The sequence below is a fragment of the Salvelinus fontinalis genome, chromosome 6, assembly GCF_029448725.1.
Source record: "Salvelinus fontinalis isolate EN_2023a chromosome 6, ASM2944872v1, whole genome shotgun sequence".
Classification (NCBI taxonomy): Eukaryota; Metazoa; Chordata; class Actinopteri; order Salmoniformes; family Salmonidae; genus Salvelinus; species Salvelinus fontinalis.
The window spans coordinates 23,432,402-23,452,942 of NC_074670.1; the positions used below are offsets into that span (position 1 = coordinate 23,432,402).

A 20,541-nucleotide genomic window follows, 5' to 3' on the forward strand; every position below is an offset into this window, starting at 1 on the left:
ACCTGCCTGGCCATTCTGCCTGTTCTGACTACAAGCCTGCCTATCCCCTTGTACTGTTTTGGACTCTGATCTGGTTTCTGACCCCTGCCTGGTCTGACTTCAAGACTGCCTATCGCCTGGTACTGTTTGGACTCTGACCTGGTTTATGAACTCTTGCCTGTCCCCCGACCTGCCTTTGCCTACTCCCTATGTTATAATAAATCTCAGAGCTCAACCATCTCCCTCCTGTGTCTGCATTTGGGTCTCGCCTTGTGCCCTTATAATGTAGATAGGAAGCTATTGAATTAACATCTAAAGCTGTAATAAGAAAAATATTTCTAGAGAATCGAAGGGGAGGAATTAAAAAATGTATAAGAGAGGTGAAGGAACCCACTACCCTTGTCTGTAGATCTGTAGCTCATATGGATAGGAAGGTATTGAACGTTTGACCTATCACAAGAAATATGTCTATAAAATCAGGGAAGTACTGAACTGGAATTATAATGAATGTAGCATGGATGAGTGGGGTCAGTTACTTCACATGATCTGGTTTTACATTTCCATTTCACCTAGAAAGGAGGCTTTTGAAAAGTATCCTTGTAAATGGGTCAAATATTAGTAGTTAGACGTAACTAATAAAAATGCTTGGCCCTTTAGTGACTGGAGGCCCTATGCAGTGTGTGTAATCGTCATATAGGGCTAACCCTCCTAAATTGGAATGCAAAAACATATATTTTTTATCACCGGTATTGCACTTTTACGATGGTCCCTAAACCATCAGAGCGCCAGGAAACAGTATATTGCATTATTCTCGGCTCTCTGAAGGGAAGAGTTTGACTATAGGTAAAAACATAGTGTGTACCTTGCTCTCTACGGTCATCCAATTCAATATATATATCATTCTCATCATCCTAGCACCTTCTGTCAGAGAGCTATTGACGAGCAAATCCTGAATATCGAAAGTAAAAACACATTTACTGCGATCACAAGAGAAGCTTCTGTGGATTTGTAACAATAAGATTCATTATGTAGTCAAAAAGGACGAACTCCTGAAGTGAGAGATGATGCTTGTAGGTTTTTGCTTTTGCTTTTTTTCTATGCAAGCCGCCAGGGGCAGGCTAGAGGACATTCCACCAATAGCCTACCGCTTCCTGGTCAAGTAAGCAGCAGGCAGGGCAGCAAGAACATCGTTGGCGGAACAATACTACACACACACACCCGTCCATCTGGAAACACGGGTCTGACTGTGCATGCCAACACTGATTGCGTTGGTGATTGTAGGCCAGGCAGGGAGGTGTGTCTAGTACAGTTGGAAGAAAGAGGTAAATGGGTGGTGCTTGTGTGAATATCGTGGCGACCGGAGCGGAGGTGTTTTGTAGGTGACTGTGTATCAACAGATGTGCATGTGTCCTAGTAAAAGCACTGCGGCTGTTAATCTGGACAGAAGCAGCTCGTAGGCTACACGAAGTAGGCGACCTGACCGAGGAGGTAGGTCTCTCTCTCTCCCCCCTCTCGGTCTTTTTCCCCATAGTGTTTCCGTATTTATTGTGACATCTGTGTGGCATTTAGTGTTATTTTCTGTGTAAGGAATGGTTTAATGTGCGTATGTTGCAGAATTTCAATGTGGACCTGTATAGCTACAACCTTGGAAGCTGAAATTGTGTCAGTCAAGCTCATCTTGTATTCTTCTGCTGTCTAATACATGCGAACAATGAGTATATTTCAGATTATTCCTCTATGAATTCTGGTTGAAGAATATACTTTATTAGGGGGATACCCTCATATAAAGAGGTTGTCGCTCCCATTTACTGTAGTTTAACATGTACTACAACATATATACAGTATTTGGTAATAATACAGTAATAAACAAATTATGGTTTTGTTTGTTTCTTTGATTCATTAAAACAGCATTTTCATAGGAATTGGAGTTGACATTTAGACCCGCATTAACTGCAGCAAGATGAATGTCTTTCTCTCATTCTCTCTCGTTTGCTCTCGCACACACACGCGCGCGCACACACACACACACACACACACACACACACACACACACACACACACACACACACACACACACACACACACACACACACACACACACACACACACACACACACACACACACACACACACACACACACACACACACAGGATTGTAAGTCCGGCAGCATAGGCCCAGGCCCAGCTGCCTCCTTCCAACAGAACACAGCCAGTCACTCTGTATGTATGGCAACTATTCACAGAGCTGAGCTGTTTTTCCGTTTCTGCTTGTGTACTGGACAATGAGGCTTTGATCCCTGGCTGGGATTCAACCTAGACTTTGATCCATGGAGAATGCCTACAGTATGGTTAGAAACAGAACTCACTGTAATGTGAAATCTGTTATTAGTCAAAGCAAAGGCCATATGGTTAGTTAATCAAAGCTTGTCTTCATCATGATGACGGTATAAACATGTTTGTTGTTGTTGTATGCTACAAGCTAGCGGTTCACTCCAACTGACCCCCAGATTGTTGTGTCAATGGCTGGATCCAAACACTCCAGTGACATTGGTGATCCTTTCCTCCATTTGTATCATTTTGCAAGTTGCAATATTTCATCAAGATAACAAAAGGGTGAGGAACTTTCCAGGCGGAGAGATAGAGGAAACTGATAAAGCACCATTGTGTCGCAATGCAAAATAACAGAGTTTTTATTACCGGTAATAACAGGTCTGTTTGTTACTGCTACCTTCCTGTTATGGTTGTGCAGGACAGACAGACTAACAGACAGACGACAGACAGACTAAATGACAGACAGACAGACAGGCGGGCAGTCTTACAAACTGATAGGCTGACAGACTGACTCTGACGAACAGACAGACAGGAGTAAGTAGCATTGTCAGATTTCTTCACCCTGCTCTCCATTCTCCACCACAATACAGAAGGGCTTCACTCCTATGGGACAGAGAGAAATAATGACTGTGCAGAAATAAAATGTGCACATTCAAGTGCAAGTATCAGTGTTTTGCACGTGAGCCATAAATCAATGTTAGATAGAGGAGCACAGTAAAATTTAGGACAGTGATGTTGGCTCTATTGATTTGGCTGGTATAAATTTGCCTGCCAATTTAAACAGCGACTGCACTTTGTGTGGAGAATGAGAAACTGTAGATAGACACATGCATAATCAACAGCTTTTTAGCCACTCATTCTGTCGTGCTAAATCTATTTTACTACTTAATTCTTTATTTTTCCTCATTGGATTTGAGGGCAGAGAAATTGGCTCTGGGTTTTTACTCTTTCACAGGGCCCAACACCAGATGACCTGAGCTACAGTTAGACCTCTTAGTTAGACTGTCCTCTTCTCTAGCTTGGATTAGCCCAGAACATGTGAAATGGGTCAATCGGCAGCAGCACCACGAGTTTCCTGCTCTTCAATGAATTCTGAAACTAATATTTTCCTTCTGGATAAACCTGAAAGACACATTTTATTGGTAAAAGGGATAACACCTCTTCTCTTGTTTGTCTATTGCAAAGACACAAAGATATTACCCATGATTTTGTGATGCGCCGTAGAAGTGTTGCACCGTAGATGCCAATGTAAAACAGCCATGTTACCAACGGCTACACATACTAATACTGCTGGAAGGAGGGGGAGTAATGGTTAAAGTAGTGCACTATTTGGGAAGCAACCTGGAAGTAGATGATGTGGGGTCTGGTGAGGCTATCAGCTGTTCTAAACACCACTAGGTGATGTGGGGACTGGCGAGGCTATCATCTGTTTTAAACACCATTAGATGATGTGGGGACTGGTGAGGCTATCAGCTGTTTTAAACACAACTAGATGATGTGGGGACTGGCGAGGCTATCATCTGTTTTAAACACAACTAGATGATGTGGGGACTGGCGAGGCTATTAGCTGTTTTAAACACCATTAGATGATGTGGGGACTGGCGAGGCTATCATCTGTTTTAAACACAACTAGATGATGTGGGGACTGGTGAGGCTATCAGCTGTTTTAAACACAACTAGATGATGTGGGGACTGGCGAGGCTATCATCTGTTTTAAACACCATTAGATGATGTGGGGACTGGCGAGGCTATCATCTGTTTTAAACACAACTAGATGATGTGGGGACTGGCGAGGCTATCATCTGTTTTAAACACCATTAGATGATGTGGGGACTGGCGAGGCTATCATCTGTTTTAAACACAACTAGATGATGTGGGGACTGGTGAGGCTATCAGCTGTTTTAAACACAACTAGATGATGTGGGGACTGGCGAGGCTATCAGCTGTTTTAAACGTAACTAGATGATGTGGGGACTGGCGAGGCTATCAGCTGTTTTAAACACAACTAGATGATGTGGGGACTGGCGAGGCTATCAGCTGTTTTAAACACCATTAGATGATGTGGGGACTGGCGAGGCTATCAGCTGTTTTAAACACAACTAGATGATGTGGGGACTGGCGAGGCTATCAGCTGTTTTAAACGTAACTAGATGATGTGGGGACTGGCGAGGCTATCAGCTGTTCTAAACACCATTAGATGATGTGGGGACTGGCGAGGCTATCAGCTGTTTTAAACACAACTAGGTGATGTGGGGACTGGCGAGGCTATCAGCTGTTTTAAACACAACTAGATGATGTGGGGACTGGCGAGGCTATCAGCTGTTTTAAACACCACTAGATGATGTGGGGACTGGCGAGGCTATCAGCTGTTTTAAACATAACTAGATGATGTGGGGACTGGCGAGGCTATCAGCTGTTCTAAACACCACTAGATGATGTGGGGACTCTGGCGAGGCTATCAGCTGTTTTAAACACAACTAGATGATGTGGGGACTGGCGAGGCTATCAGCTGTTTTAAACACAACTAGATGATGTGGGGACTGGCGAGGCTATCAGCTGTTTTAAACACCATTAGATGATGTGGGGACTGGCGAGGCTATCAGCTGTTCTAAACACCACTAGATGATGTGGGGACTGGCGAGGCTATCAGCTGTTCTAAACACTATTAGATGATGTGGGGACTGGTGAGGCTATCAGCTGTTCTAAACACAACTAGATGATGTGGGGACTGGCGAGGCTATCAGCTGTTTTAAACACAACTAGATGATGTGGGGACTGGCGAGGCTATCAGCTGTTTTAAACACCATTAGATGATGTGGGGACTGGCGAGGCTATCAGCTGTTCTAAACACTATTAGATGATGTGGGGACTGGTGAGGCTATCAGCTGTTCTAAACACAACTAGATGATGTGGGGACTGGCGAGGCTATCAGCTGTTTTAAACACCATTAGATGATGTGGGGACTGGCGAGGCTATCAGCTGTTCTAAACACTATTAGATGATGTGGGGACTGGCGAGGCTATCAGCTGTTCTAAACACCATTAGATGATGTGGGGACTGGCGAGGCTATCAGCTGTTCTAAACACTATTAGATGATGTGGGGACTGGCGAGGCTATCAGCTGTTCTAAACACTATTAGATGATGTGGGGACTGGCGAGGCTATCAGCTGTTCTAAACACTATTAGATGATGTGGGGACTGGCGAGGCTATTATCTGTTTTAAACACAACTAGATGATGTGGGGACTGGCGAGGCTATCAGCTGTTTTAAACACAACTAGATGATGTGGGGACTGGCAAGGCTATCAGCTGTTTTAAATACCATTAGATGATGTGGGGACTGGCGAGGCTATCAGCTGTTTTAAACACAACTAGATGATGTGGGGACTGGCGAGGCTATCATCTGTTTTAAACACAACTAGATGATGTGGGGACTGGCAAGGCTATCAGCTGTTTTAAACACCATTAGATGATGTGGGGACTGGCGAGGCTATTAGCTGTTTTAAACACAACTAGATGATGTGGGGACTGGCGAGGCTATCATCTGTTTTAAATACCATTAGATGATGTGGGGACTGGTGAGGCTATCAGCTGTTTTAAACACAACTAGATGATGTGGGGACTGGTGAGGCTATCAGCTGTTTTAAACACAACTAGATGATGTGGGGACTGGCAAGGCTATCAGCTGTTTTAAACACAACTAGATGATGTGGGGACTGGCAAGGCTATCAGCTGTTTTAAACACAACTAGATGATGTGGGGACTGGCGAGGCTATCAGCTGTTTTAAACACAACTAGATGATGTGGGGACTGGCGAGGCTATCAGCTGTTTTAAACACAACTAGATGGGGACTGGCGAGGTTATCGGCTGACTGCTTGTCTTCTGTTCTCCACCATCCCCCAGATCATGGAGCACAGCCCTCCCCACTTCCTCCAGCAGAAGGGCTAAAAGAAGCTTCCAGACAGCGCTGACTGACCGCTCTGCTCCCCCCATGGCTAACAACAACAGTCCAGCCCGGGGCAAGAGCCAGGGTCAGGGCCCCATAGCCAACAGCAGTCCATCCCAGCCTCTGGGCCAGGCCGGGGCTGTAGTGGCCTCGTCCTCCACCCAGGCTGATGTGGTGGTCTACTGCAAGCTGTGCCTTAGTGAGCACCCCTCAGCAGCAACCAGCGCGCTGCACACCTGTGACTGTGTCTTCTGCACCCTGGTAGGTAGAAAACACAAACCTGCCATAACTTCTCATCTCATATCTGATACTTGGCAGGAAAATGCCTGTATTTTCTATTCTCCCTCTATTTTAATTCAACAAGACTCAGCTTTCAAACAACAGGACATATCTATCTGCCGAATCAAAAATGTATATTTAATCACAGCTTTCCTGAAAGCATTTAGTTTCTCTTTCACTTTTATCTCTGGCAGGCAGTACTCTAGCTGACTTTCTATTGATTGGTGTTCAGTCAGCCTGTATCCATCTGCACTGAGGTGGAGGTGATGTGCCTTGACACGGATAGTGAGATATCCTGGCGTGGGGTTGGTTGGCTGGCAGGTGCTAATCTCTGCCTGGCTGCTGTCGTCGCTCGGAGCAGCAGTCTGAGTTGCTAGGACAAGGTCAAACATAGGGTATATCCCTATGGGCCTGGAAAGTAGTGCACTATATAGGGAATACGATGCCATTTGGAACACAGCCATAGAGAGATACTGTCAACACAACACTGGTTACCACTTACCAGTACTATGCACTGATTGACAATAAACCCCATGCCTTCTGCATTCTGCTGTTGCTACAGTAGCTGGGTGAGGCTTGGCGTGACTCTTCTGACAAACAAAACAGCAGATCTTTGCATGAACAGACTCGCAGGACTGCATTTTTTGACTGCTTTGTCTTTAGCATTAAATTGTTTGTTAGAGACGAGTCTAGTTCAAGTGCTAGTTACTGTATATCTCAGATACTGTCAACATCAACATCAATCCAGGGCCACTTTTAGTTGGTGAACGTTGTGGAACGTTGTAGATAAAAATGTAATGATCAGAGCTGACGTTACTCTACATGGCTACAGAGAGGCATGTTTCTGAACATTTCACAATGTTGTGCGTTGCTGAACATGGCCCTGCTCTCTGGTTCTGTCCATAGACATACATATCATTCACATCTGTGTTTACGTCATTGGTTGTCTGTCCCCTCAGTGTCTACAGCAGTATGTTCAGCTGGCCATCCGGGAGGGTGGGGGCAGCCCGGTCACATGTCCAGACATGGCTTGTCAGAGAACAGGAGTCCTACTACACTCAGAGGTACTACTGGATGTTCTACTTTGTCTGCGACTCAAATGACACCCTATTCCCTTTATAGTGTACTACCTTTGACCAGGTCACATAGGGAATTATATAGGGAATAGGGTGCCATTTTGGACACATTCAAATAACCACTGGTACACATCAATGTTTAGACCATTTGACTATTACACTGCTACATTGCTATTACACTCATATGTATTTGCCTGTTACCACTAGTAGGGTTGGGTAAGATGAATTTGCCAAACCTTTCTACATCTTACATCATGCCACCACACCTTGAACTTGCAAATGTCATTGTCAGGTGTAAATGGTAAATACTCTACAGCACAAGCCAATGTAGTGTTGCGATCAGGTCAGGGAGTTTGGTAATCAACCGATCTTCTCTTGAAATGATTATCCCTGGTTAAATTCTGCATTTCCGTTGGAATGCAATACATTTAATTTCTGTGGAATGCATTACATTAAAGCCTGGTCTCAGATCTGTTTGTGACAATGACCATAGAAGTTGGCAATACAGCATAAACTGATCTGGGACCAGGCTGGTCCTCCTTTGATTTTAAGACATAATCACAGTCGTGATCCATTCTGTTATTTTTTTGTGTTGTTTTGCAGATAGCCTGTTTTGCCCCTGCGGATCAGGTTGAGCTGTACCAGCGACTGGAGTTTGAACAAGGTACGGTACCGTTCATTAGCCTTAGCATGCTGGTGAAGTGACTGGTGACGGCTGTCACGGCAACCAGGCTATTTCAGGTCTGGGCCATCTGGTGGCAGTGAGCTGAGCTGATTTGAGCCTGCCTCTAGTATCGACATGCCTGGCATATTGTGGGGTTACTGTACCGAGAGACTCCCTCTAGTCCTTATCTTGACTCCCTCCCACCCTGTCCCAGTCCAGCTGAAAGGTTCTTGTAACTTTAGTAGCTACTAGACGGTTCGTCAAGCTACCAGATTAGCATAAGGCGATTTATAAATAGCAGTTGAATAATTACTGGAAATTATGAAGCTGTTATTGTTCTGTCTGTCTGCAGTTTTTGTTGGTGAAGAAATATGGTTTGTTGTTGTTGGCTTTAGTTTAGAGACAAAAGTCATTTCTGAGAGCGTGAAGAGAAGAAAACAGTGTAGAAAAAGTCCCAGCTGGTTTGACATTTATAAATTGTAATCTGAGGTTGGTTGGATTGCCTTGAGGAAACAACACACTGAAACCAATATTAGTCACCGTTCAGTCATAAATCAAATACCTTAAAAAATTGGATATAGGAAAAGTCGAACAAAGTGCACAAAATATTTTATTATGGTGCTCCTCTGATAAGGACAACATGTGCCTTTGTTACGAAAGCAGTTATAAACCCCACTGAAATCCCTGCCCTGGCACATCTAGGATAAGCAGGCCTACAGTGCCTTCAGAAAGTATTCACACCCCTTAACTTTTTACAAGGTGGGATTAAAATGGATTTAATTGTCATTTTTTTGTCAACGATCTACACAAAATACTCTGTAATGTCAAAGTGGAAGAATTGTAACATTTGTAAAAAAAAAAAAAAAATGTCATAAAAGAGACTAATATATCCTGATTACATAAGTATTTAACCCCCTGAGTCAATACATGTTAGAGTAACCTTTGGCAGCGATTATACCTGTGAGACTTTCTGGGTAAGTCTCTAAGAGCTTTGCACACCTGGATTGTACAATATTTGCACATTATTATTTTAATAATTCTTCAAGCTCTGTCAAGTCGGTTGTTGATCATTGCTAGACAGCCATTTTCAAGTCGTGCCATAGATTGTCATGCTGATTTAAGTCAAAACTGTAAATAGGCCATTCAGGAACATCCAATGTTGTGTATATTTGTATATTTGGCCTGTTTTTGGTTATTGTCCTGCTGAAAGATGAATTTGTCTCCCAGTGTCTGTTGGAAAGCAGACTGAACCAGGTTTTCCTCTAAAATGTTCATGTGCTTTTTTTTTTTACCCATTCACTGCTCGACAGGGATCTTACAAATAATTGTATGTGTAGGGCACAGAAATAAGGTAGTCATTCAAAAATGATGATGCAGCTCTATTCCGTTGAATTTTATCCTAAAAAACTCCCTAGTCCTTGCCGAGGACAAGCATACCCATAACATGATGCAGCCACCACCATGCTTGAAAATATGAAGAGTGGTATTCAGTGATGTGTTGTGTTGGATTTGCCCTTAACATAATGCTTTGTATTTAGGACATAAAGTTAAATTCTTTGCCACATTTAGTGCCTAATTGGGAACAGGATGCATGTATTGGAATATTTCTATTCTGTACAGGCTACAATGTTGTTGATCCATCTTCAGTTTTTTCCTATCACAGCCATTAACTGTAACTGTTTTAAAGTCGCCATAGTCCTCATGGTGAAATACCTGAGCGGTTTCCTTCCTCTCCAGCAACTGAGTTAGGAAGGTGCCTGTATCTTTGTAGATCTGGGTGTATTGATACACCAAGTGTAATATTCAATGTCAGATATATATTTATTTTTTTACCCATTCACTGCTCGACTGAGGGATCTTACAGATAATTGTATGTGTAGGGTACCGAAATAAGGTAGTCAGTCAAAAATCATGTTAAATACTATTATTGCACACAGAGTGAGTCCATGCAACTTATTATATGATTTGTTAAGCAAATTTTTACTCCTGAACTTATTTAGGCTTGTCATAACAAATGGGTTGAATACTTATTGACGCAAGACATTTCAGCTTTTAATTTTTAATTTTATTTTGTACAAACTTCAAAAAATATATAATTATACTTTGGCGTGTGGAGGCCAGTGACACAAAATCTCAATTTAACTAATTTTAAATTCAGGCAGTAACACAACAAAATGTAGAAAAATTCAAGAGGTGTGAATACTTTCTGAAGGCACCCGTATCTAGGATCCTCTACCCTCTATATCTAATACCTTGCTTTGGGTATCATTCTATAGACATACATACAGGTAACTGTCAAAATCAAATAAAGCGTCTAAATAGGACGTTGGCATAGATTCTACAAGTGTCTTTAACTATTGGAGGGATGCGACACCATTCTTCCACGAGAAATTCCATCATTTTGTGTTTTGTTGATGGTAGAGGAAAACGCGGTCTCTGGCGTCTATCCAGAATCTCTCATAAGTGTTCAATTGGGTTGAGATCTGGTAACTGAGACACACACACACACAACACACACACACACAGACACACACACACACATACACACAAACCCCCAATGCTCATTTGAGACCCCTCTTTAGATCTCTTTGAGCCATGGTAGCCAAAATAATGGTGAACTGGGCATGATGGAATGTTAAGTGCTTCATTAACTCAGGAACCACACCTGTGTGGAAGCACCTGCTTTCAATATACTTCATATCCCTCATTTACTAGTGTTTCCTTTATTTTGGCAGTTACCTGTGTATGTACATACATATGTGTTTATGTACATCATTGGTTTGTTATGTTTCAGGGGTGCAGCTGGACCCTAGTAGAGCATGGTGCCCGGTGCTGGAGTGCCAGGCTGTCTGCAGAGTTGGACCCAGCTCAGAGGGCCAGCCTACGTCCGTGCCCTGCTCAGCCTGCCACACCATCTTCTGCTCTGGTTGTAGAGGGCCCTGGCAGGACGGGCACGCCTGCTCCGAGCACCAGCCTATGACATCATCATCGCCTGCCTCAGAGAGCAGGTCAGTCAGTCACAGTCAGGGCGCCTTGGTGGAAAAAATATTGTCACTAAATAACTGATGAATGCTGATTGAAGCAGTAGTTGGCAGTACTGTTGCTTGTCATTTTAGAAATAAGTCAAATGAACAATTTGGTAAGAGTGTCTTGGCCTTTTGGACAAGCTAGCTACACCCAATGCCATTTCTGGTGTGCCACAGACAGTGTGCTCAGTGTGTTCCTCAGTGTTCCTCTCTCTATACAGTATCCCAACCCTTCCACCCTTCAATGTGTGTGTGTGTGTGTGTGTGTGTGTGTGTGTGTGTGTGTGTGTGTGTGTGTGTGTGTGTGTGTGTGTGTGTGTGTGTGTGTGTGTGTGTGTGTGTGTGTGTGTGTGTGTGTGTGTGTGTGTGTGTGTGTGTGTGTGTGTGTGTGTGTGTATATATATGTGTGTGTGTGGTATTGGAAGGTGTGGAGGAAAGCTTAATGGAATGCCATTGTGTCCCTGCCAAAGAGGGGAGTAGGGGAGTCAGTCAGTGAATCCATTTCCGTTGCTTTGGCAACGCGAAGTGCCTCAGGTACTTGAGGAAATGTACTTGAATCGATGGATTTAATGTACGAAAGTATAACAACATTAGACAAGACCAGAAAGGGTTCTAAAATCTTAGATTTGAGCCCCAAAGTATGAGAGACAGAATGCCAGTTTGATGTTGTTGTGGGGGATTAACACTATTGGTCCATTTAGTAATACAATGCAGTTAATTCAATCCCTTCTTACCATGTTATTCAGTCAACTGGTTCCCTCATAGTTTCTTCTCCCCAAATAAATTAAGTTAAACCGCCAATAAACATTAGTGATAAATAAAGCTTCCATGGTTTAACCCTGCTAACACCATATAATTATATTTACACTATAATGTATAGACATTATTAACATTCTTAATCTAATTCTGTCTGAACCCACTCTCCCTCACCTCCCCCACCACCTCTCCACCTTTTCCCCCACCTCTCCACCCCTCATCCACCTGTCCCCAGGGGCCGGTCATGCAGTGACTCTGATCTGCCCATCAAGCAGTGCCCCATGTGTGGTGTGTACATCGAGAGGAACCAAGGCTGTGCCCAGATGCTGTGTAAGAGCTGCAAACACACCTTCTGCTGGTACTGTCTGCAGAACCTGGATGTAAGTCCACATACAGTGATAAATGCTTCAATAAGTCTGAACCTACATGTTGTATGTTAATGGTGATACTGTATTCCTCTATGTTAAGATGAAATATTTCTGAGGTACTATGAAAACTGTTGTTATATGTTTAGGGTGATATATTTCTGAGGCACTATGATAAGGGGCCATGCAGGAACATGCTGGGCCACTCCCGAGCCTCCGTCATGTGGAACAGAACACAGGTGAGGTGACTCTTCTCATTTTACACTCCAGTAAACCAGGAAATCTGTGTTTTGCTATATCAAGTTTTCTTGTATGCCTGAAATAACAGTCATTGGCCTAACATTTTGTATGTGACATTCACATTTATTGGCCTCCTGCTAAACACCCTGTGTGTGTGTGTGTGTGCGTTTGTGTGTGTGTGTGTGTGTGTGAACCTCCTCTTGGCAGGTGGTGGGCATCCTGGTTGGCGTCAGTGTCATCGTGCTGGTGGCCTCTCCTCTCCTCCTGCTGGCTTCACCCTGCATCCTGTGCTGCCTGTGCAAGCCCTGCCGAGGCAAAAAGAAGAGGAGGAAGAAGAAAGAGCTCACACAGACAGACATACAGCCAGAACTCAGTCCCACCAAGTCATAAAGAGAGACTGCTCCTTCTTCTCACCACGGTCTGGGAATGGATCCATTTAGTCAGTTCAGGCACTGATTTTAATTCATGAATGGAAACATCTTCATTGAAAAGAATGGGGTATTTTTCAACTCATTGAATTTTAAATAATGTTATTGAATTGACAGAATTGAAAACTGACTAGTACCCTGATTGCCACCATCTCACACACACATACAGTACAGGACCGCTGTCTACCACCCTCATGTGCCAAACGTCACCATGCCAAACCAGTCTTCTTACAGTAGGTGCACAAGTGCCTCCATCCTACAGTGCCTGGTATTTGTTTTGCCTTCCATTATATTATGCAAAATATGTGTGTGTTGTTTATGAAAAGAACGACTGTAAGTAACATAAGTAACATAACGACTGTAAGTAACATCCTTAACCAATGCAAAACATTGTTTCATAATGTGCTGTGGAAACTGCATTGTGCACTGTATTGGGTACTGGGAGAAAAATGTGTCCTGGGAGAAAAATGTGTTCATCCCAAATGGCACCCTATTCCCTACATAGTATACTACTTTTGACCAGTCCCTGGTCAAAGGTGTGCACTATAATGGGAATAGGGTGCTATTTTGAAAGTAACCAATGATATAGGGCTTCAAAGGTGCACATAGAAATATTTTCTGCTGCTGACAGATTCCTCCTGGAATTCCAGACCAAATTTCTGTTGGGTTCTATATACTACTACTACTATAATGTATGTAAATATGTATTTATGGAATAGTGTATATGGTGTCCTGTTTGTTTCTACTTTTCTTCGTTGATGTTTCTGCATCAGATATTTTGTAAAAGATCCATTGTAATTGAAATAAACATCAGATATTGAACATGCCCTGGCTGCATAATATTGTGTCTTACTTAAATGTTTGTTTGCACATTGTTATATAATCTTGTTTACCCTGATTTATAACATGACCTTTCGAGATTCACCCAGTCATAGTCCTGTTTGTCTTCATAATCTTGCTCCTGAAGACTAGAACCATAGTAAATGGGGCCCTAAAGAAGTCGTACAATATGAATGACTGCAATAATGTTGCAATGTATAGATTAGCCTATCAGATCCAAAGTCTACCACGGAATTTGGTAATGACAGTTAGCGTTGACCAAAGAAGACGGCGATAGAGCTGACTAGTTTGTGGGGTTTGAAAGGCGGTTTGATGCTGTCAAAAGGGAACAAAAAATACTATTTTGACAAAAATCTTAAACGGTTAGTGTTCTGCTGGATACCAGAGACGCCTTGTGGTAGATGTGAAGATTGCGTTTCTTATTTTCATTCAAGACGAAGTGGAACTTCAAGGGGAAAACTCAAAGATGATCTGAAGTTCTTAAAAGTATTTGACATGGCTATGGAAACAGAATTCTTTGCTGGTAATCATTCTTTGCTTCAATAGCACACTTCTTCCGCAATATAGGTTCTATATAGGCTTTAAGTCAGTGGCAATTGACCATGCAAACAAGAGCTGAGTTTGGAAGTTTCATGCATTCACCAAACAAAAACTGAAATTGTTTTTCGTCGTGCATGGCAGTTAGATGCTTTATAAATGTGAAGTTTCTGCAATATTAGCAGGGAAACCCGATTTTACAAGGCAATGTTTTATTTTAGCATGATTCTGCTCTTCACTCCGTTGTCAGTTTAGCCTATATTTCACTGATCTTAGTAGCAGAAAGCATTTTTTTAGTTGTGTCCTTTAGGCTGCGTTTCATTAGATATTTTAAGGCGGTTTGATCGCGGGGGAGGCACTAGTAATGTCTGCAGTTTTCGGTTTGGCTATTTGTTTCAAGTGTATTAGTCTATAAATAAAAATTCGTCATCTATCCCATGTCTCATTCGACTAGTAGTTGTTCTGAAATGTTTATTGCTTGCCTACATTTTACTCCCTATATTTTTAATATAACACACACACACACATTAATTATTCATTTCGGTTGCCTATCCTGACGTGAAGTTTGTTCTATATAAAGTATTTGACTCTGATGTGTGCTACAGAAAGTATTTGACTCTAGCCACAAAATTAAGGAAATTTGAAGGGGGGAGGGTTTCGGCAAGGCCATTTTCTTGCCTGCCGAAATCCACATTTCAGAACAACTACTAGTCGAATAAGACATGGGAGAGATGACGAATTTTGGCAAATAGATTTATTTATAGACTAATACACTTGAAACAAATAGCCAAACCGAAAACTGCAGGCATTACTAGTGCCTCCCCCGCGATCAAAAAAACCCGCCATAAAAAATAAAAAAAATGAAACGCAGCCCAACGTGATCATTGACAGCTGCCTTGAAGGACACAAATAAAACATGCTTTCTGCTACTAAGATCAGTGAAATGTAGGCTAAACTGACAACGGAGTGAAGAGCAGAAATCTCAACTAGCAAACAAGTCGCAGCAATGAAGAATTGAGTGTGTGTACGTTCACTCGAAGAGGGGGGATTCTGGCAGGGGGGAGATTTTCGGCACAACACCGGTACTCATTTTGGGTGCCGGTCGTGTTTATATTTAGGTGCAGCAGCGCCACAATACTTTTGAGCCAATATTCTATAAGAGGAACAGGAGCTCAAGCAGTAGAACATTTGAGGTGTCGGTTCTCAATTCCGGTGAGCTCCTTCCAAATTAAGCACTGTGCGATATTTTAGTTCTGGGTTAACCGAGATTAATGTATCACACAGGTATTCCGAAGATTCCATATGTACCCAACGCTGGAGCTCGAAACGTCTTGTGTTTCCAACACTACAATGCAGAAGAAGTAGGTGTGGCAAACATGAAAGAAGAGCTGTGTGTGTCAGGTGTCATGGAAGTATCTGTTGTCTTCCTGTTGCACAGTGAGAGTCTACCTCCTTTACATACCTGAATGATCCCACCTGAGGGTTTCCCAGCAGGCTTCATGTAACTGTTTACCTGTGCAGGTGCTGCTGGGCAGAAGTATGGAGGACTGGCTGAGATTCTCAGTCTGTTACTGGCACTCCTTCTGTGGGACTGGTAATGAATGTTCACTAACACACATTGATTGCTTCAGGTCACTCTCATTTATACTGTACATAGACTACAGAAACATTTGTACATTTAATTCAATAAATCACTGTCTCTTTCATTAAAAAAAACAACCCCGATCTCTCATCATGGGTCTGTCACGATGACTTCATGTGATGTATTTTGTTTTCCTCCATTTGACCCACCACCAGGTGCTGACCCTTTTGGGTTCCAGACACTACACAGACCCTGGAATGAGGGTGCTACCCCCATGGAATGTGCCAAGAAGAGACTCCATGCAGCCTTTGAGTTCTTCACCAAACTTGGTGTGAGTGAACTTCCACCCAAATACTGTACCTTTAATATTTTGTCTTTAAGAATGTACAGCTTAAAAAACAACATGTAAACCATATAGATTCACGTGTATGTTCTTTTCAGGTGAAGTACTACACCTTTCATGACAGGTATTGTCACATTGTTCCTATAGTATCAAATCAATCATCTTCTTGGTAGTCGGTAGAGACATGGATGGAGTGGCCATTTATGCCTTGAAGAAGTTGCACCGTCCAAGATGCTTGTTCTAACTGTATACTAACTGATCTATGTTACCCTCCTATCCATCCTGTTGTATAGGGACATGTCCCCTGAAGGAAGCACTCTGGAGGAGTCCAACAGCAACCTGGATGAGATGACAGACCTGGCCCTGCAGCTGCAGAATAGGACTGGGGTCAAGGTGCTGTGGGTCACCTGCAATCTGTTTGCTCACTCAAGGTCAGCTTTCCTCATCAACCTTAGTCATTTTTACACTTCAAGGTGGAAGAGATGATAATCTGTTGTAGGCTGTATAATAGAGGATATATGGTATATTATTGGCTATATGCATAATATGTATGTCTAATTGTCCAGATTTCATGATGAAGCCATCTCTTTGCCATTCGACTTGGAGCCTACATTTCTTTTAATTAATGTTGTATTTATTGCTAATACCATAGGTACATGAATGGAGCAGCAACCAACCCTGACTGCCATGTTTTGGCCTATGCTGGGGCCCAGGTGAAGAAAGGACTGGATGTAGCCAAGAAGCTGGGAGCAGAGAACTTTGGTGAGATGAGAGAAGAAATAATATCTCATAATTAACCACCATGACTTCACTGACCCTGTCTTTGCCAACACCTAACCTATGCATGTATTTTTGTCTCCCTGTGCAGTATTCTGGGGTGGCAGGGAGGGTTTTTACTCTATACACAACACTGATGTTGGCGCTGAACTGAAACGTATGGCAAACTTTTTCAAAATGGCTGTCAGTAAGTAGCTAGCACTGCTGTGTGTGTAATACATTGTTACCATAATACTGTACCAACTTTTAACTGTCACATACCATTTTCAGATGATAACCTGATTGTGTTTTTGTATATCAGAGTACAAGGAGAAGATAGGGTTGAAGTGCCAGTTCCTCATTGAACCCAAGCCCAAAGAGCCATGCAAACATCAATACGACTATGGTAAGGCTTTTAGGTGCATAACACAACATTAACATAATGTACACATAGTATATCCTTACAATGTGGTTACTGTTGAACTATGGAGGCCCTCGAGTCAGTTTATCTGCATTACTAACCACATCTAAAAACTAAATGCTAGAAAATCTCTGATGCCTTTCATTTCCATGTTACATCACTTTGTACATGTTGCTGTTTCACCTTTTTATAGATGCAATGAGTGTCATAGGCTTCCTGAAGCATTATGAACTGGACAGCCATTTCAAGCTGAACATCGAACCCAACCACACCACTCTGGCTGGGCATTCCTATGAACACGACGTCATCATGGCCTCTGTGTAAGTCGCCATGTTGACTTTCACGTTTCCCAAACCGACCCCCTATCACCTGCTCTCTACCTTGATGGACTTGTGTAGGTCTGAAGAGATTGGATAGGTCGAATCAATATGTTAATGCACCACCTTGTCCTCTGATAGGGTAGACGTAATGATAGGGGAGGTATAATTTTCACCATATTTCTTACACCTTTCAGAAGTACATAGGGGGTAGGAGCTAGTGGTATTTTTTGGACTGGGTAGTTGATGTCATTCCTGGTAATCTGGATGTTCCAGTCCAGTTAACCTAATACGCCTGTTCTGGTGTGTAGGTTTGGCATGCTGGGCTCTGTGGACTCCAACACGGGTTCTCCTGACCTGGGCTGGGACACAGACCAGTTCCCCATGGACATCAGGAATACCACCATGATAATGAAGGTGACATTGGAGATAATGGACACACACAATTACTAATAAACAGTTATTCCATGATGATACCTATCAGAACGTCAGCAGAAAGAACATAAGAACATGTATTGTTTTATCCTCCCCAGACTGTGATAGAGCAGGGTGGTCTGCAGCCGGGGGGTCTGAACTTCGATGCTAAGGTGCGTAGGGAGTCCACGGACCTGGAGGACCTGTTCATAGCCCACGTCGGAGCCATGGACGCCTTCGCACGCGGCCTGAGGAACGCAGTCAGGATCATAGAGGAAGGAGTTATCACCAGCATGGTCAAAGTAATGAGGCATCATTTTCATTCGTTCACGTATTCACTTAGTACCTTGACCATCCCAGTGATTAAGACAATATATAAATTAATATATTCATTCATTCATGCACTTAACCTTATTTTACCAGGTATGTTGGCATTGCAAGGGGACAAAATGTACTATCTGTGCTAAAGAATGCTTATGTATTAGCTAGCTATGCTCAAGCTATATAAGGTTTCTCACACAACATCGCTGTCTTCTGACAGGAGCGCTACATGAGCTTCAGCCATGGGATTGGTCAGAAAGTAGAGGATGGCAGCACCTCATTGGAGGAGCTGGAGGTGAGGTCACTAGTGGAATAACAACATAGTACCATCGCTACAGCACTCATGTGTTTGTAACAACACTGTTGATTCAATGCTACCAAATCAGTATGTTAATGGCAGTTTTTGTTGTTTATTCTCAGGACTTTGTCAAGCAAAATGGGGAGCCCAAAGTCACATCAGGCAAACAGGAGAAATATGAAACAGTCTTTAACCACTACCTTTGAAGACGTGGCGAAGACTTGTTTGACCATGACACCCCTTGTCCTGTGTGGTATAGTGTCCATCCAGACCTTTCATAATCGTATTCATACACAGTGTTATAGTTTCACGTGACTAACTATTATTACAGTTATAGTATAAAGAATTAATCATTGGAGGAGTCTTGTGAAAGTGGACTATTTTAATGCACACTCCTGTAATGTTGACATATGATTAGATTGTGAGGCCATCAATGGTAAAGACCAGAAATATGAATTTAATTTAGTATAAATTACATGGCATTTCAAATACTGAATTAATTAATTGATCAGTTTTTCATACTGGAGTTGAATAAAAAGAAGCAAACCCTATTGTGTCAGTGCTTTGCATTACTATTGTAGTTATTAAAATAAATGTATATAGTGTTGCTTCTTAGCTTCTAATGTTAGAGTAACATGAAAAAGGTTGATGTCTTGGCAAAAAGACTTTCAAAAAAACAATATTTAATAAGGCTGCCCAACATAAATCAATCAATCGACGTTATAAAGCCCTTTTTACATCAGCCAATGTCACAAAGTGCTGTACAGAAACCCAGCCTAAAACCCCAAACAGCAAGCAATGCAGATGTAGAAGCTTCTACACCTGCATTCTAGCTGTTTGGGGTTTTAGGCTGGGTTTCTGTACAGCACTTCGAGATATTATCTGATGTACGAAGGGCTATATAAAATTGATTGATTGATTGATTGAGAAGCACAGTGGCTAGGAAAAACTCCCTAGAAAGGCCAGAACCTAGGAAGAACCAGAGAGGAACCAGGCTCTGAGGGGTGGCCAGTCCTCTTCTGGCTATGCCGGGTGGAGATTATAACAGAACATGGCCAAGATGTTCAAACGTTCATAGATGACCAGCAGGGTCAGATAATAATAATCACAGTGGTTGTAGAGGGTGCAACAGGACAGCACCTCAGGAGTAAATGTCAGTTGGCTTTTCATAGCCGATCATTCAGAGTTAGAGACAGCAGGTACAGTAGAGTCTAAAACAGAAGAGAGAGAGAGAGAGAATTAGAGGGAGCATACTTAAATTCACACAGGACACTGGATGAGACAGGAGAAATACTCCTGATTTAACAGACTGACCCTAGCACCCCAACACCTAAACTATTGCAGCATAAAAACTGGAGGCTTAGCCTGGAGCTGTCGGGAGACACTGTGGCCCTGTCCGACGATACACCCGGATGCCCTCAGAAATAAAATACATGTTTGTATTGATCCTCTCACAATCCTACGTATCTACATAATCACCCCAAGGCAAAATACCGGTATGTAACACAATCCATACGAGTGTGAACCGGTTTGGTAACTTCCTCCGTAGTGTAAAACTGTAGACCGATAGACACCTTTCCAGTATACGACACACTGACAAGAAAGCCATCGCCATCTGCGCC

The 20,541-nt window shown here is 42.6% G+C and overlaps 2 protein-coding genes across 5 annotated transcripts; both read left to right on the forward strand.

Moving 5' to 3' along the window:
• The first annotated feature begins 1,092 nt into the window (after positions 1–1,092).
• Positions 1,093–13,916, forward strand: LOC129857383 (E3 ubiquitin-protein ligase RNF144B-like). Its single transcript, XM_055925589.1, has 8 exons — positions 1,093–1,467; positions 6,214–6,517; positions 7,495–7,599; positions 8,215–8,275; positions 11,070–11,283; positions 12,293–12,437; positions 12,572–12,661; positions 12,870–13,916. The coding sequence occupies exons 2-8, from the start codon at positions 6,302–6,304 to the stop codon at positions 13,050–13,052; spliced, it is 1,014 nt and encodes a 337-aa protein (XP_055781564.1). The 5' UTR covers positions 1,093–1,467; positions 6,214–6,301; the 3' UTR covers positions 13,053–13,916.
• Positions 13,917–14,177: 261 nt separating this feature from the next.
• On the forward strand, positions 14,178–19,470 carry LOC129857382 (uncharacterized). Of its 4 annotated transcripts, none has more exons than XM_055925584.1 (14): positions 14,178–14,453; positions 15,752–15,828; positions 15,989–16,061; positions 16,265–16,380; positions 16,491–16,516; positions 16,686–16,823; positions 17,045–17,154; positions 17,261–17,356; positions 17,471–17,554; positions 17,763–17,889; positions 18,198–18,303; positions 18,420–18,602; positions 18,842–18,916; positions 19,042–19,470. In XM_055925584.1, exons 1-14 carry the CDS (start codon positions 14,243–14,245, stop codon positions 19,123–19,125), a joined length of 1,506 nt encoding a protein of 501 aa, XP_055781559.1. In that variant the 5' UTR covers positions 14,178–14,242; the 3' UTR covers positions 19,126–19,470. The 4 variants fall into 4 exon arrangements, with proteins under 4 accessions (XP_055781559.1, XP_055781561.1, XP_055781560.1 ...); XM_055925586.1 differs by lacking the exon at positions 14,178–14,453 and adding an exon at positions 15,309–15,660; XM_055925585.1 differs by lacking the exon at positions 14,178–14,453 and having other exon boundaries at positions 15,686–15,828.
• Positions 19,471–20,541: the final 1,071 nt, after the last annotated feature.

Coding starts and splice junctions, on each gene's coding strand:
- LOC129857382 (XM_055925584.1), top strand. CDS start 14,243: ATGCTGTCAAAAGGGAACAAAAAATACTATTTTGACAAAAATCTTAAA. Junction 16,062..16,264: donor GCACTCCTTCTGTGGGACTG/GTAATGAATGTT, acceptor ACCCACCACCAG/GTGCTGACCCTTTTGGGTTC. Junction 17,555..17,762: donor CAAACATCAATACGACTATG/GTAAGGCTTTTA, acceptor ACCTTTTTATAG/ATGCAATGAGTGTCATAGGC.
- LOC129857383 (XM_055925589.1), top strand. CDS start 6,302: ATGGCTAACAACAACAGTCCAGCCCGGGGCAAGAGCCAGGGTCAGGGC. Junction 7,600..8,214: donor GAGTCCTACTACACTCAGAG/GTACTACTGGAT, acceptor GTTGTTTTGCAG/ATAGCCTGTTTTGCCCCTGC. Junction 11,284..12,292: donor TCGCCTGCCTCAGAGAGCAG/GTCAGTCAGTCA, acceptor ACCTGTCCCCAG/GGGCCGGTCATGCAGTGACT.